General features: G+C 44.5%; 1 protein-coding gene across 8 annotated transcripts in view; it reads right to left on the minus strand.

Annotated features, from left to right (window-relative positions):
- Nucleotides 1–4,984: 4,984 nt before the first annotated feature.
- The window catches only part of LOC114592655 (uncharacterized), a 51,019-nt gene continuing 38,280 nt past the window's right edge, over nucleotides 4,985–17,723 (minus strand). For 5 of the 8 annotated variants that reach the window (XM_077923127.1, XM_077923132.1, XM_077923129.1 and 2 more), the window contains exons 3-4: nucleotides 14,047–14,173; nucleotides 4,985–7,563 (exon numbers count right to left, since the gene is read on the minus strand). In XM_077923127.1, coding sequence (XP_077779253.1) covers nucleotides 5,273–7,563; nucleotides 14,047–14,173 — 2,418 coding nt within the window. In that variant the 3' untranslated portion in view covers nucleotides 4,985–5,272. Of the gene's footprint in view, nucleotides 7,564–14,046; nucleotides 14,174–14,304; nucleotides 14,476–15,430; nucleotides 15,497–17,723 lie in introns of those variants that run through there. The other 3 variants (XM_077923126.1, XM_077923128.1, XM_077923125.1) reach the window with 2 other exon arrangements.

The raw sequence follows: 17,723 nt of genomic DNA on the forward strand, positions 1-17,723 counted from the left end.
TAGCCAAAATGCTGAGTTGCTGAGGTCTGTTACGCAAAGTGCAAAGACTCTGCGGATCCCAGAGTGTGCTGATGTCTGTTGGCATCAGTTGCTGTGATGTTCGGGCAGAAGAAAGCTTTTGAAGCTCCCAAACGATCAACAAGGAGGGAGAGAACATGCCAGTCGGGCATGTGTCTCTGCCAGGGTCCTACACGAGAGTAGGACGATCCTAACACAATTGCCCTTGTGCTTCTCAGGTGTCCTATTGGCTTCATGTCAGCCTTGTGTTTGTCTGCTATCTTGGATGGGGGGGGCGTACCCACAAACATCTCCCTTGGCTTCCTTGAAACCTCTAAGGAGTAATCCCAAGAGGTCATTCAGTTGACCCATCTGTCCAAGGTCCTCTCTGCCCACACCTGGGCAAAGTGCTATAGTCTGCCTCTTATTGGTAGTTAAGGGAGAGCTCCTTCCCTTATTGGTAGTTAAAGGGGAGCTCCTTCCCTTTTGGGGGTCTTTGTTTAATCTGGACATTAAGCCACTACCAGCTGGTGTGCAGGAACCTCTTTGGTTTGTCCCAGCAGGAGAGAAAGTAATTTGATTACCAGTCCTGTGGCTGGAGGAGTATCAGGACGAGTGAAAGGAACACTGGTTTTCCCTTCTTGCTGTCCTTCCTGGCACTCTGGAGAGCCTTCTGTTAGTCTCTGGTCTCCACCAGAACCTTCTCCAGAGGCTCCTTGAAGAGATTGTTCCCACTGAAGAGAGATTTTGCAAACCACAGAGGCCCAAATGTTAAAATCAGAGGGTTCTCTAAAGCAGTGGTTTTCGACCAGCGTGTCGTGGCACCCTGGGGTGCCTTGAATGATGCTCAGGGGTTCTGCAGGCAACACTGGCCTCTAGTCTTCTTTCCTTCCCTCCATCCTCTTGCATCTCTGCCTCCCAAAGGCTGTTCTTTGCAACAGCCCTGGTTGCAAGCAATGTTGGTGAATGGTGCTTCTTGGGCTGGCCAGGGGGTGCTGGGTACCAGGAGCTGAGGCGTCCTCAGAGTAAGCAAGCAAGCAGTCAAGGTAGCTCATCCAGCCAATCCACCAGTCCTTGAGGTTGGGAATGGACAGACAAGTGGGAGACAGGCAGGCACCATCCTGGCCTGCCTTGTGCTTGCTGTGTACAAGGCTTGCTGGGAGCTGTGTGTCCGGTGCTGGAGGGGAGCCTTTCCGCCATGCAGGCCCAGCAATACCCGCTGCTGCCTCCCAAGGTAAGATGCTGCCCTCGCGTTCACCTTTGGCCAGTCTCTGTTGGGCCACTAAGACTGGGAGCATCTTCTTCCCAGGTCCCTGTGGGGCAGTGTGAGGAGGCACCTCTTTTGGGGGCAAGGAGAAGGGAGAGGAGGCTGAGGGAACACTGCACAAGGGTGTTCGAAAAGGGGTGAGAGGCTACCAGCTCTGCAGGCAAGGGGGGGGCATAACTGGGCTCCTCAGCCCCACAGGGGAGCCACAGAAAGAAGGAAATTGGTCAAGGGAGCCAGGACTCAAAAGGTTGAAAAACTCTGGATTAATGCATTGCTACGAAATACAGTTTTTGAAAGCAAAAAGACTAAACCCTCTCTTGGGCTCAAGAGAAAGAAACACATTGCTTTGGGCTGAATATATATGAATAATACAAATTGCTCAGTTGTTGTATTAGTGTAGTTTTGGTCTTTGTGGAAGCCGCCAAGAGTGGCTGGGGAAACCCAGCCAGATGGGCAGGTTACAAATAATAATAATAATAATAATAATAATAATAATAATAATAATAATAATAATATCACCCTGAGAAGTAAATGTTAATCTTCAATTCTTGTATGCGGAGTCTACTTCATCACTGAGGTTTGAGGGTGAAACTGCTAAAAAAGGTAAAGGTAAAGGTACCCCTGCCCGTACAGGCCAGTCGTGACCAACTCTGGGGTTGTGCGCTCATCTCGCTTAAGAGGCTGGGAGCCAGCGCTGTCCAAAGACACTTCCAGGTCACGTGGCCAGCATGACGAAGCTGCTCTGGCGAGCCAGCACCAGCGCAGCACACGGAACGCCATTTACCTTCCCGCTATAAATCGGTACCTATTTATCTACTTGCACTTAGGGGTGCTTTCGAACTGCTAGGTGGGCAGGAGCTGGGACCGAACGACGGGAGCTCACCCTGCCGCGGGGATTCGATCCGCCGACCATGCGATCGGCAAGTCCTAGGCGCTGAGGTTTTACCCACAGCGCCACCCATGTCCCATAACTCAAAATAACTCAAAAATAGCTAACATAAACACATGGAGTCGGTTTGATAGGGACTGTAACTCCAAGAAAAAAGAACTGACCAAATTAACCTGACCAGTTCAGTTTGCCTGATCAGATGAGGCCATTTCTCTTTTATAACTGCAACAGTGCGAGAGAAAGTGGTACATTATGAAAAGGATTTTTAAAATGCAACATTATGAAAAAGATTAAAAAAGGGAACATTATGAAAATAGTTGGAAATCTTTGGGTTTGGCCTCTTATTGAAGGGAATCAATTCAAATTTTGGAACCTAATTCGTTTAGGTTTTGTAGATAAACCTTTTGAGTCTGTACCTTCAACAATACCTGAAATATGCAGATCCCATCTGAATTCAGTCAAGTTCTTACCTGCCTACTCGACTGGGTATACAGGTATTTTCCATTTGAAGGGGGGCAGTTAATCAATCCAGACATTAAGATTTATGTGCCAAAGATCATTGCCCAAATGCTTTACAGGGCTGAGGTCTGGGGAATTAGTGTGAAATCCAAACTAGAAGGCAGATTTTAGGGCTTCCTCCTGGGATTCTGGCGGCTCATCTGAGTTGGGTCTCCCCTCAATAAGAGGCCAGAACTGATCTAGCCTATCTCAGATACTGACGTCGTTTTTTGAATTTTTATTTTATTAAAGATTTTATTGGGTTACAAAAGTACATACACCACCTCTGTTTTCATTTCATAAAGTCCTTTCTACAGATCACTTCCAAAAATAGGAACAAGAAAGACCCCTCTCTTGCTGTATGTGAATGACGCAGCCAGCCTCTCCCAATCCAGACCTGGCCTGAACTACCAACTAAGGAAATTCTCAGACTACTGCTCTGGTAATGGGTTATCCGTTAATTATGGAAAATCAAAAGTCCTGGTGTTTGAGAAAAGATTCTCCCTAGTAAATGGGTACTGTATGATCACAAACTAGAGCAGACCAAATATTTCAGGTACCTAGGGCTTCTATTCCATCATTCTAAGTCCTGGAAACACCATTAGCAGACCACCTATCTAAAGGCGAAGGTAAGCAAACTAGCTATAATTCAATTCTTTTATACAAGGGGAGGCCATTATGTTCCAGCAGCCATTAGGGTATTTAATGCAAAATCTGTCTATGCCCAAACGTCTGGTTCAATGGCTCATTCTCCATGTTTGATGGGTTCCAACAAAGTTTCACCAGTCCCTTTTACAGGTTCCAAATGCAATTCTATTTTTAGAAACAGGTGAATGCCCTCTCTCAACAAAAGCATGGTGGGCTGCCCTGAGATACTGGCTTAAGATCTGTCTTTGGCCTAGGGAAGGGGTTACTTCCACACCTAAACAACGAGGAGCTTATCAGCTCATGGATTAAAACTATGATCAGAAAAGCCACTTCGATTGGAATGCCACCTTCACTCTTGTACCATCTGGGATACGATACCACCCTTGAATCTCTGAGGCAAAGGGTCTGGGACATATCACATAGTGATCTCCGATCTCAACCTCATGTTATCTGTGGCCCGATAGCAGTAGGAATTCATTACAGGTACAATTTCAGATACCTGCATATCTTAGAAATCTGTCTGTACCAACTTATTGCCGTCTTTTTACCAAAGCCAGATTAAATGTATTTCCATCAGAAGTGCTAAATGGCAGACTGAGAGGCATCCCTTATCAGAATAGGCTCTGTGCATGCTCTCAGGACGTCGATTGTATGAGGCATATCCTACTACATTGCGGACAATATGAGCAAGCTAGAGATCTATTGATTAAACCCCTACTGGCAAATCGCCCAGGTAAATCTGAAGCCTACTGTATTAAATATCTTCTGGATGACAAGTCTAATGATATCACAGTGGCTGTGGCAAAGTTTCTTTTGGTAGTCATAAGTATCAAAGATCATCATACTCAAGACTGAACAAATATCGTCTCGGTCTTCCTCTCCCAGGGGGTTGTCTGTATGAATCTGTATTTTATTCTGAATCTATGTTACGGGTCTTTGGAGCACAATAAAGATTTATATATTATATTACACACAATGTGAGACATTAATAAAGTTAGGGGGGAAGAAAGAGGTGGAGAGAGGGGTTAGTAAACATTGGTTCTTTTACACAGCATATGTGCAAGATTTTTGTGTCAGCATCACATGGGTAGGTTCTCTTTTTATTCATTTTTAAGTTTTCATTGGCAGTGAGAGAGGTGGGGTGGCCCAGGCCATTATTGGTTGCCTTAAGTAGGCTGCAGTGAGTTTCGTTTGCGTGTGTGAGGGAAAAGGGTTGTTGGGTCAAGTCAGCCATATTGATTTGTATGCTGTCAGCCTTGAAGACAATAAAAGTTCAGGCTTATGAACTGCAGAGTAACCAGGACAGAACAGCCAAAATTTGTCTGAGTTTTGTGTGTGAAGAGGTTTTTCACACATACAAAAGAGGGAGGAATGACTGTGTGGTGACTGCTGCTACTGGAACAGGATTGGCCTTCCCTTGTTTAAAAGTTAATACAAAATCACTAACGTTTCTGTAACAGGTCCTAGGCAGTGAATGTTGTCAATCAGGGACAGGATTCACAAATTAGAAAGTGCACCCTGTTCTGGAAGAGGATTTTCCAGTACAAAATGAGGACTAAATTTGTTTGCTTCTTAAGGTGCCTATTATTGCCCAGTCATCACTCACCAACAGCACTCCAGATTCACACTTTGCACATCCCTAAGAGTACATCATATCTTTCATTATACTTACTACTGGGAGAAGCTACCTTCATTACTTTAATACATGTGTGTACAACTTTCCATAAAAAAACCAGAACACCAACAACACTACATGCATTTACAATTGATATAAGTTTGTTGATGTGAAGAACGAAGAAAAGACTAGACACACTCTAAACATCTAAATGGGTTTTCCCCTGTGAGAGTATGTAGATGACCTTAACTGAAGCACAGTCCACACTCCTTCAATTTACATGGTTTCTCCTCTATGAGCTTCTTGATGTTTTGTAAGTGCTCCACTCTCATTGAAGCACATCTCACACTCCATACATTTAAATGGTTTCTCCCGTGTGAGTTTGTTGATGTCTTATAAAATGTCCATTTTGACTAAAACTCTCTCCACACTCCAAACATTTAAACAGTTTCTCCCCAGTGTGAATTTGTTGATGTACTGTAAGTTTGCCCCTTTCTCTGAAACTCTTCCCACATTCCATACATTTAAATGGTTTCTCCCCTGTGTGAGTTCGTTGATGTCTTGTAAGAGCTCCACTCTCAATGAAGCTCTTCCCACACTCCATACATTTAAATGGTTTCTCCCCTGTGTGAGTTCGCTGATGGATTCTAAAATGCCCACTTCGGCTGAAACTCTTTCCACACTCCAAACATTTATATGGTTTCTCCCCTCTGTGTGTTCGTTGATGTACAGTAAGGCTTCCTCTACAAGTGAAACTCTTTTCACACTCCAAACATTTAAAGGGTTTCTCCCCTGTGTGAGTGCGTAGGTGTATGATCAGTTGTGAACCTTTAGTGAAGCTCTTTTCACACTCCATGCATTTAAATGATTTCTCCCGTACATGAGTTTGTTGATGTACAGTAAGGATTCCATTCCGACTGAAGCACTTTCCACATACCAGACATCTGAATGGTTTCTCCCCTGTGTGAGTTCGTTGATGTACAGTAAGTTTTCCACTTTCACTGAAACTCTTTCCACACTCCATACATTTAAAGGGTCTCTCCCCTGTGTGAATTCGTAGATGTACAGTAAGCTTCCCCCTTTCACTGAAGCTCTTTCCACACTCCATACATTTAAATGGTTTCTCCCCTGTATGAGTTAGTTGATGTTTTGTAAGTGCTCCACTATTACTGAAGCACTTTCCACACTCCATACATTTAAAGGGTTTCTCTCCTGTGTGAGTTCGTTGATGTCTTGTAAGGTTTCCACTATTACTGAAGCTGTTTCCACAATGTATGCATTTAAAGGGTTTCTCCCCCGTGTGAGTTCGTTGATGTAAATTAAGATTTTCACAACAACTGAAGCTCTTCTCACACTCCACACATTTATATGGTTTTCCCCCCATATGAGTTCGTTGATGTACAATAAGGACTCCTTTCCGACTGAAGCTCTTTCCACACTCCATACATTTAAAGGGTTTATCTCCCGAGTGAATTCGAAGATGTATGATCAGTTGTGAACTTTCACTGAAACGCTTTCCACACTCAATACATTTAAATGGTTTCTCACCTGCATGAATTAGTTGATGTTTTGTAAGTGCTCCACTACTACTGAGTCTCTTTCCACACACCACACATCTAAATGGTTTCTCCCCTGTGTGAATTCGTTGGTGTACAGTAAGTTTTCCACTTTCAATGAAGCGCTTTCCACATTCCATACATTTAAAAGGTTTCTCCCCTGTGTGAGTTCGCTGATGTATAGTAAGCTGTGAACTTGTACTGAAGCTCTTTCCACATTCCAAACATTTAAAGGGTTTCTCCCCTGTGTGAGTTCGTAGATGTATGGCAAATTGTGAACTTTCACTGAAGCTCTTTCCACACTCCATACATTTAAATGGTTTATCTGTTGTGTGAGTTAAGTGATGTTTTTTAAGTGCTCCCCTACTACTGAGGAACCTTCCACACACCATACATTTAAATGGTTTCTCTCCTTTGTGAGTTAGTTGGTGTACAGTAAGGCTCCCACTGCAAGTGAAGCACTTTCCACACTCCATACATCTAAATGGTTTCTCCCCTGTGTGGGTTTGTTGATGTTCAGTAAGTTTTCCACTTACACTGAAGCTCTTTCCACACTCCATACATCTAAATGGTTTCTCCCCTGTGTGAGTTCGTTGATGTATAGTAAGCTGTGAACACTGACTGAAGCTCTTTCCACACTCCATACATTTAAAGGGTTTCTCTCCTGTGTGAGTTCGTTGGTGTATAGTAAGCTTTCCACTTACACTGAAGCTCTTCCCACACTCCATACATTTAAAGGGTTTCTCTCCTGTGTGAGTTCGTTGATGTATGGTAAGTTTTCCGCTCTCACTGAAGCTCTTTCCACACTCCATACATTTAAATGGTTTCTCCCCAGTGTGAGTTCGTTGATGTATAGTAAGGTGTGAACACTGACTGAAGCTCTTCCCACACTCCATACATCTAAATGGTTTCTCCCCGGTGTGAATTCGTTGATGTACGGTAAGTTTTCCTCTTTCACTGAAACTCTTTCCACACTCCATACATTTAAAGGGTTTCTCCCCTGCGTTAGTTTGTAGATGTGTGCTAAGGTGTTCACTCACACTTAAGTACTTTGCAGATGGCCCCTCAAAATTCTGATTGCCTTCTCCATCACCTGGTTTAAAGTAGGAGAGAAAGAGAATATTGTTAGGATTTCAAGGAACAGAACAAGGGAACTTAACGCACAGCAAGACCAATCAGTACTTTCTTTTTTTCAACACCTCCAACAATCTCTCCTCTCCTATGTACCACATTTTTAGGAAAGGAAATAATCCCAGAAAATTATCTCTTAGCGCAGGAGACACATGTTGCAAGTCGACACAGCAGATTATTAGTAAACAAAATATTTGTTGAAGAGTTTATAACCTCAGAAAAACTAAAAAGAGAAGTGTGGTGATGCATATAGAACATGGTTTGAACCCATAACAATTATTTAAAGATGACCAAGGAAGAATTATCAGGATACAGGTAATTGTTGAAGGAGAAAAAATGTTCTTGGTGAGAGTCTTTGCACCAAATGAGGAAAAAAACAGCTTTTTAAGAAGTAGTATCGTGAAGCTGAGGCTCCAATACTTTGGCCACCTCATGAGAAGAGAAGAATCCCTGGAAAAGACCCTGATGTTGGGAAAGATGGAGGGCGCAAGGAGAAGGGGACGACAGAGGACGAGATGGTTGGACAGTGTTCACAAAGCTACCAGCATGAGTTTGACCAAACTGCAGGAGGCAGTGGAAGACAGGAGGGCCTGGCGTGCTCTGGTCCAAGGGGTCATGAAGAGTCAGACACGACCAAACAACTAAACAACCACAAAGTTTGATTATTTGGATAAGATTATAATAATGGATGGGCAAGAGATATAGGTCATAATATGGAGATGAGAGCTTGGGAGAAATGTGGAAAAAGATTTTAGATTTACAGCATGTTGCACACTGAAGGAGAATTTTATGAAAATGATATATAGGTGGTATTTGAAACCGAGTAAATTAGCTAAAATGCACAAGACTGAATCAGATACCTGCTGGAAATGTAAGGGCAAAGTAGTTACTTTTCATCATATGTGGTCGAGATGCAAAACAGTTAAGAACTTCTGAGAAATGATATTTAATGAGCTGAAAAAAATGTTTAAGAGGACCTTTGTTAAAACCCCAGAAGCTTTTATTTTAGGTATAATAGATGCAAGTATATCTAGGGATTACAGATCTCTTTTTATATATACAACTACAGTATGGTGTATGCTCAGAAGTGGAAGAAGGATGCCAACAAAGGAGGAATGGCAGATTAATTAATAGAATATATAGAAATGGGAAGATTGACAAATAGAATAAGAGATCAGGATAAAAAGTATTTGAAGAAGTTTGGAAATGCTGATGATCTGCGAGGCAGATTGCTTCAACAAATGGCAAAAAAAATATTTCTACATATATCTGGCAAGGAGAAAAAATGAGAATAAAATATAAAATACTGATAGAACTGAAAGATAGAGGAGGTTTCTCCCTGCTGGATATGATATTATGAAACATCTTGTCTGTGCTGGTTGAAGGAATGGTTGCTATTGAAGAATCCACATATTTTAGATTTGGAAGGTCATGGTATTATTTTTGGCTGCCACACTTATCTGTGGTATTGAAATAGTGAAAGTACATAAAGGCTTTACAAACCATATAATTAGGGGGAAATTGTATAGAATATGGGACAGATATAAAAATTTATTGGGAACATTTGGCTTTTACCTTTGGAAGCCATAGCGGTAAAAAAGAAAAATATGATGGAAAATTGGGCAACTTACAGAAATTTATTAAGAGAGGAGGAGAATTTAAATTAAAAGAGTTGAAGGATTTACCAGGGATGTTAACAACATGGTTACAATATCATCATTTGAATTAAATATTTAAAAAGGATATGAAGCGGGGGTTTGGGGAACAACCATCACAATTAGAGAGAGACATGTTAAGTTGTAATGTTAAAGTGATGTCTAAAATGTACACAATGTTATTGGAATGGGAGACAAAGAATGAGCAAGTGAAATCTTCAATGATGTTGGTCATAATATAGAAATGGAAGCATGGTAAAGATTATGGAATACGGATATAAAATTTACAGCATGTTATGGTTTAAGAGAAAATTATATGAAAATGCTATATAGATGGCACTTAACATCTAGTAGCTTGGCAAAAATGTATAAATTAAAGTGAAATAAATGTTGGAAATGTAAAGAGAAAGAAGGTACATTTTGCACATGTGGTGGCCTTGTAATAAGGTTAAAGCTTACTGGGAAATGATACATAATGACTGAAAAAGATGTTTAAAATATCTTCCCTTTAAAAAACCCAGAAGCTCTTCTCTTGGGAATTATAGGATTAGAACTACCGAAACAGTATAGAAATTTATTTATGTATACGACTACAGCTGCAAGACTGTTATTTGTCCAAAAATGGAAGGATGAAGGGGTCCCAACGAAAGAAGATTGCATACAGAAACTAATGGAGTATGCAGAAATGGTGAAACTTATCAGAAGAATAAGAAATCAAGATAACAAACTTTTTAGAGAGGAATGGAAATGGTTTATTGAGTATTCACAAACTGTAAACAGATGAAGACATTGGCAGGATTATTGTAAAAACCTGCAGCTTAAAATAAATATATGATATATGAGAATAGATGAATAAAAGAATAAGTTAAGACAATTTGGAGTGTGCAGGAAAGGAAGACAATAAATGTAAGGAACCGCAGAAAGAGATGGAAGGGAGTTGAAATTGAAAATGTTAAAACTAGGCAAAAGAATTGTTGTAATGTATATAAATTAAAATTAAAAATAAATTTAAAAATGAAGATTGGAAATGCTTTGTAGATTATTTTGGAAACTTATTGTAAACACATTAAAAAGATAACAGTAAAAGAATGAATTCAGCAGTAAGAATACTGGGATATAAAACTGAGATAAAATAAGATATGGGGAAAATTAGAATATGTAGTGGAAAATAAATTAACAAAATGAACCATGGAAGGAATGGAAGGGGAGTCAATATCAATTATGTGTTTTGCATTGGAAGCATTGTTATTGTTTCAAGTGTAAAAATGAAAATGGTAAATAAGATTTAGATAGAGATAGATGATATCTCTTAGTATCCAGTTCCACCTTGAACTCCCATGTAACACGGAGCACCGAGAGAAACCTTCTATGCTGAGGTGGGGCATCTATAGTCTTCCAGATGTGGCTGAACTCAAACTAGCTTCAACCCAGGCAGGAACGTCCAATGGCCAGGATGATAGGAGTTACGGTGGAGCAACATCTGGAGGGACACACTTTATCTACCTTCCCTCTCTTCTGAAAGTGCTAGATTTCTGCAGTCCATTTTCTCCTGCCTCCTCCAGGTAATGTCTTAGACCATGTCATTACCGAGGAGGCAGGTTTAGTCATTGTTTGAATACTATTTCTGCCTCTGTGTCTGGTCTTGACCAGAAGGATATTGGAATCAGCAACGGAGACCCATATGACCTAAAGGTGCTGCTGTGCAATGCTAGGTCTGGCTTGAGACTTGGTTGGATGAAGCAGATGGGCCTGTTTTTGCCACTGCTTGCCCACCAGGCATCTCTTACGCACAGCAACCCAGGTCATGTGGGCGGGGGGGGGGTTGCAGTGATTTTTAGGAAGTCATTAGTCTGCACCAGGCGTCCTATTGGGAAGACCCAGTTTTCTGAGAGCATGTTCTGGAAGTTGGGCAATAGGGGCAGTACAGGATTCCTTTTGGTGTACCAACCTCCCCACTGCACCAAGGATTCCCTGACAAAGCTGCTTCAGGTCGTGGTGGATGTTCTTCCGGAGACACCTAGTTTGGTTGTCCTGGGGGATTTTAATATCTATGCCAACACGACCTTACAAGGGGCCACTCAGGACTTCGTGGAAAGCATGGCCTCCATGGCCCCTGAATAAGTTTGGCCCAACTCATAGTTGCAGACATGCCTTGGACCTGGTGTTCACCTCTAGTGATGTGGGTGCTCTGACACTAAGTAAAAGTGAAACAAAAGAAGTGCCATGGTCAGATCACCTCCTGGTGCAACTGGACTTCTCCGCGACCCTTCCCTTCTGTAGGGACGTGGAACCGATTCGGATGGTCCGCCCCCGCCACTTAATAGATCCAAATGGTTTCCAGAGAGTGGTAGGGGATATTTTACGCCACGTTGATGGCCTTTCAGCTGATTCCCTGGTGGCTCACTGGAATGTGGAGTTAACCAGGGCTATTGACTGTCTGGCTCCGAAGTGCCCTCTCCAATTGCATGGAGCTCTCTGGAGCTGAGGGCAATGAAACAATCGCTGAGACGGCTACAGCGCCAGTGGCAGAAAACTCATTCTGAATAAGACCGGACACAGGTTAGAGCTCAATGTTGAGCCTACCAAGTGGCAATATCAACAGCGAAGAGGACCTTCTTCGCTGCCTATATTGCATCTGCAGCAAACAGCAGGAGGAGGCTCTTTCAGGTGGTTCATAATTTAACGGAACCACCTGTGCCATTGGGGCCCAATAAGGGCCCCAAGATCTCCTGCAATGATTTTGCAAAGTTTTTTGCAGATAAAGTCACTCAGATTTGGAAGGAGGTAGACTCCACCATGGGAGCAGGGCCAGTCTAGTCAAGTTTCATGGGATCAATTCAATCTGTTACCTCTGAGGATCTGGACAGGCTGCTTGAACGAGTGAAACCGACCACCTGTCTCCTTGATCCTTGCCCATCCTGGCTCATAAAAGCGAGGGGCTGGGTGATGGGCTCTCCCTCTGTGAGGGAGCCTTCCCAGACCCGCTGAAAGAGGCAGTTATTAAACCGCTTCTTAAAAAAAACATCTTTAGACCTGGCCAATATGGCCAACTATCGCCCAGTCCCAAATCTTCCATTCTTGGGCAAGGTGATTGAATGGGTGGTTGCAGAACAACTCCAGGTACGCCTGAAGGATGCGGACCATGATCTCCGGCAGGCCTGGGACAAAGGTGAAAGCTGTTTGCTAGCTCTGCTGGATCTCTCAGTGGCTTTTTATACCATTGATCATTACAACCTTGAGGAACGTCTAGGGGAGCTCAGAATTGAGGGCACTGTTCTACAGTGGTTCCACTCCTTCCTCCTAGGCTACGTCCAGAAAGTGCTGTTAGGGGAGCCTCAGAGTTCCATCCTCTCCCCCATGCTTTTTAATATCTATATGAAGCCGCTGGGAGAGATCATCAGGGGAGTTGGGCTGGGTGTCCATCAGTATGCGGATGATACCCAGCTCTACCTCCCTTTCAAATTGGAACCAGTGAAGGCAATGAAGGTCCTGTGTGAGTGCCTGGAGGTGGTTGGAGGATGGATGGCGGCTAACAGGTTGAATCCTGACAAGACAGAAGTACTCTTTTGGGGGGACAGGGAGCAAGCGGGTGTGGGGGACTCCCTGCTCCTGAATGGGGTAACTGTACATCTGAAGGAGCAGGTGTGGAGCCTGGGAGTTATTTTGGACTCACAACTGTCCATGGAGGTACAGGTCAACTCTGTGTCCAGGGCAGCTGTCTACCAGCTTCATCTGGTACGCAGGCTGAGACCCTACCTGCCCGCAGACTATCTCGGCAGAGTGGTGCATGCTCTAGTTAACTCCAGCTTGGACTACTGCAATGCCCTCTATGTGGGGCTACCTTTGAAGATGACCCGGAAACTGCAACTAATCCAGAATGTGGCAGCTAGACTGATGACAGGGAGTGGCAGCCGAGACCGCATAACACCGGTCTTGAAAGACCTACATTGGTTCCCTGTACGTTTTCGAGCACAATTCAAAGTGTTGGTGCCGACCTTTAAAGCCCTAAACGGCCTTGGCCCAGTATACCTGAAGGAGCATCTCCACCCCCATCATTCAGCCCGGACACTGAGGTCCACCTCCAAGGGCCTTCTGGAGGTTCCCTCCCTGCGAGAAGTGAGGTTACAAGGAACCAGGCAGAGGGCCTTCTTGGTAGTGGCGCCCGCCCTGTGGAACGCCCTCTCATCAGATGTCAAAGAAATAAACAACTACCCGACTTTTAGAAGACATCTGAAGGCAGCCCTGTTTAGGGATATTTTTAATGTTTGATGCTTTATTATGCTTTTAATTTTGTTGGAAGCCGCCCAGAGTGGGTGGGGAAACATAGACAGATGGGTGGGGTAGAAATAATAAATTCTTATTATTATTATTATTATTATTCACTAAGCACAGTTAAAAGATCAGCCTCCTTCACACAGCACATAGTTAATCTAGAGAACTTGATCCCCCAGGGAGTAATGATGGCCTCAATACATGGAGGAGAAGTCTATTGCCGGCCACTCGCCGTGATGGCTCTGCAATGCCTCCACAGTCAGAAGCAGCAATGTTTTTCCTAAATACTGGAAACTACAGGAGGCAAGAGTGCTCTTGTGTTCGAATCCTGCTTGCTGGTTTCCCACAGGCATCTGGTTTTCTCCAGTGGGAGAACAAGATGCTGGACTAGATGGGCCACTGGCCTAATCCAGCAGGCTATTCCTATGTTGCTCCTTCACGGCATGAATAAATGGCACAAAGAGCTGATTGACACCTTCCACATCTAACAGGCAAGAGGGATAAAAATCTGCCCTTACCTAGAGAGGCCACCATCTCATAATTCTCCTCCATGACTTCCTTGTGCAGAGCTCTTTGGCCAGGATCCAGCAGAGCCCACTCCTCCTCTGTGAAAAACACAGCCACCTCCTCAAAGGTCAAGAGGGCCTGGAAGAAGAAGAGGAAGAAAACAGAGCTTCTCTTTGGTCGCCATCATCCCCACTCAACACAGAGGGAGGCTGGGTGGTCCCATCTGTGCCTCTTCCCTCCTACCTGATTCCCCAATGCTCTTTCCCTACCTGAAGAAGCTGCCTGGCTCCTCTTTCCACTCCACCTTGAAGAAGAGAAGGTCCAAATGGTGCCTCTGAGGCCATTGGTGAGGCGATTCGGAGGAGCCGTAAAGTTGGCCACTTCTGGGACTTTCGCAGTTCTACTTCAAAGAAAGGAGCCGTGCTTTTATCTTCCCAACTCTGTGAGATAGGACAGGGTGAAAGATAACCAGGGGGTCAAAACTGGTCCCTCGTGAGCACAGACCTGAACCTGCCTGATTAGTTTTCAATCCCGCCACTCATGTGTCCATTTTCCTTGCTTAGCAGCAGGTGAAAATCCAAAATGTGCCTCTTCCCTCCGCTTCAGGGCCTCATAAACAGGACAGCAAACCCTCCCCCATTGTTCCCCACTCTGCTGAAATGGGGGGCCACCCCCTTCCCATGAAGCAATTCCTTGTTTCCTTTTGCCAACTCCGCACCATAGCCGCTGCCTGCCCTCCATATCTTCCCCCATGGAATCAGCTCTACCTGGAGCCCCACTGAGGCAGGGGCTTCAGCAGCAGATTTCGGGGGGGGGGGCACATCAGGGTCCTGGAGGAGCTCAGCCCAGACCGTCTCCCTGACGCAGGAGGCAGAGCCAGGGGGGAGCGATGCGGGGGGGCAGGAGTGGGGCAGCAGTGAGAAGGGAGATGGAGGGTGTTAAGCAGAGAGGAGCATCACTAGCTGGAATGGGGCGGCCACCCCTTTGAACGAGGGACTGACTTCTGAGTCAATATGCACAGGGTGGGGCTGCAAATCCCTTTGTAATTAAGTTCCACGGGGGGGGCACCCTTTTGTGGATCGTCTCAAGTGTCTTTCCCCCCCCCCCCCAGTCCCCCCACCATGGGAGCCTGGCTTGATCTCTGCGCTTCAAAAAAGATCTTCCAATACAAACCCTGTTGGGGTAGGGGGATCCCACTTTGCAACAGGATGGCCTGCATCCAGCCCCCCCCCCCCGATTTCCACAGAGAAAGGGCAGAGTCCCTCCTTGCTTTCCTTTCTACCCCCCCCCCATTCTCCCGCCTCCTTTCCCAGCTGCCCTCTTTGTAGATTCAAGGAGAGGGAAAGCAAATCCTTCTCCCACCCCCCTCCCCAAATACCCCCCAATATGCGGCACCTCTTTCCCCTCTTCTCCAAGTCCGCTTCTCTTCCTGGAATGAGGATAGAGACCCCTCCCCTCCAAATAGCCTCTCCCCCCCCCCAAAAAAAAAGAAAAACAAATTTCCTGCCTCTCTAGGAAGCGGAGCTCATTGACCCAGAGGGAGGGATGAGTGGCAGGAGATCCGCCTCCCCCTCCCTGCAAACAGAAATTCCCTTCCTAGCCGGCAAGCCCTATATTCTTGTTTATTTAGTGATAAATTCATGGGTTCGATTACCTGCAGCGGCGGCGAAAGACGACCCAGCCCCACCCCCCAGCCCCCGATTTCTGAAAAGCCTCCCCCCAGGATCTTTAATGTTGCAACAGGACTTCCACCCAGCACATGGAAGAAGCAGCCAGAAGCTCTCTTTTGTATAAGCTTCCCTTTTTACACTCAACACCCTTAGTGCAACATTACACATACGTCATATATACACCACAGCTATGTCATAACCTGGGAGGGGTCTTCTATATAATAATAAATAATAATAATAATTTATTATTTATACCCTGCCCATCTGGCTGGGTTTCCCCAGCCACTCTGGGCGGCTTCCAACCGAATATTAAAAACAATACAGCGTCACACAGTTCTGGCAGGTTTGCCTCCATCCCTCCCATGACCTGCACTTCACTCCCATTAAGTAAAGCAAAGGGGATTATGTGCATTAGGTAGCTCCAACTCCCAAGAAAAAGCGATCTACTCACAGTGTTAAACTACTGGCTGTGATCTACCAGTTGTTACTGACAGGAAAAGTTGTTGAGCTAGTTGTTGAACTATTTTTTTTGGGGGGGGGGGACCGGGACCAAAATTGTTGAGCATTATTTATGGGGAGGAGGGTTTGAACAGTTGCGAACATTTTTCTTTTTTTGGTCACGAAGGGTCCCGCCAACATTTTTCATTGTTTCGTTTCATGGGTCGCGTAGATCGCTAAAGGTCCTGTGATTGACAGCGATCGACCAATGACGTCTGAAATAACAATTTTAAGATAGACACACACACACACACACACACACACACACACACACACTATTCATAAATGTACCAACCAAGCACATAAATAGATGTGTGGACCACTTCTGGAGCAGCACAAATGCTGTCTTAAGGGCATGTCTGTGTATGAATAGGGTGTGAGCCTGTGACCTGGCTCAGGAACTAAGCATTTGTCATTACAAAAGACTGGCCAGGCTCCCCAGGGTATCCAATCAAGTGAGCAATAACAGGTAATCTGCCAGACAGGAGGTAAACCACACTCAGATTTCTGTTGTAGACCGCCCTTTCTGTGATGTAGGTATGATGTTTCTGGGGGTGGTCTTGGACTCCAGGGCTGGCAATTTAAAATGTCTATATAAGGGCAGACGCACCTTTGTTCTGTGTCCTCCTCCTTCTCCTGCGTGTGAAGGGGGCACCCTGTTGCAACAGTTCAATAAAGATCAGGCTTACTAGCTGCTTTGCTTCTCAATATTCTCTGGTTGGCCTCTGTTATTTTCTCCGACCGATGGAGAACCTGCAAAGGACTCTATAAGGGCTCTTGTGTCCCCCATAAGGGAATAAGGGCAGATTTACGTTTATTACATGTCCCAGACATCCTGGAGAGTGAAGTCAAATGGGCCTTAGAAAGCACTGCAAATAACAAGGCCAGTGGAAGTGATGGTGTAGCACCCTGCTTGTGGTTAACGCTTAGCTGGAATGAAATATTCAACGCAGCAACAGAGAAATTAAAATAATAATTTATTTGTCAGACAAATAAATGAGAGGCACAGTGGTATATGGTTACCAAGCTCTGGCCTGGCCTCCTGCCATTATGGCCAGCACTTATATTCCCTTAATCCAGCTCCCTTTGCTCCTCCTGTGGCTGCCTCTGTCCAATCAGCCTGGTTGAATTTCCTATTGGCTGCCTGCTAGAACCAATCGTAAAAGATACACCCATTTCCTATTGCCTTTTATGGGATACAAAAAGCTATATATTCTTCTATCTATAAATGACAAATAAGTAGTCATATATCTTACATTTGTCTCAACAAGGATCCTTAATTAGCAGCTCACCTCTTGCCTTCCTTGCCCTCCAAAACAGATGGTTAATAATTTTAAATTTTTATCTTGAACAGATGTCAGAGACCTTGGGTTCATATTCTCATGCATCATCAATGAAATATCTCCTTTTGGAGGTCTTTAAACAAAGGCCTGACAACCATTTGTCAGAAGTGCTCGATTGGCGTCTCCTGTCTAGCAGGGGGGCTAGGCTGGTGGCTGACTTAATTTCAGGATAAATAC

The sequence above is a fragment of the Podarcis muralis genome, chromosome 2 (genome assembly GCF_964188315.1).
Source record: "Podarcis muralis chromosome 2, rPodMur119.hap1.1, whole genome shotgun sequence".
NCBI lineage: Eukaryota > Metazoa > Chordata > Lepidosauria > Squamata > Lacertidae > Podarcis > Podarcis muralis.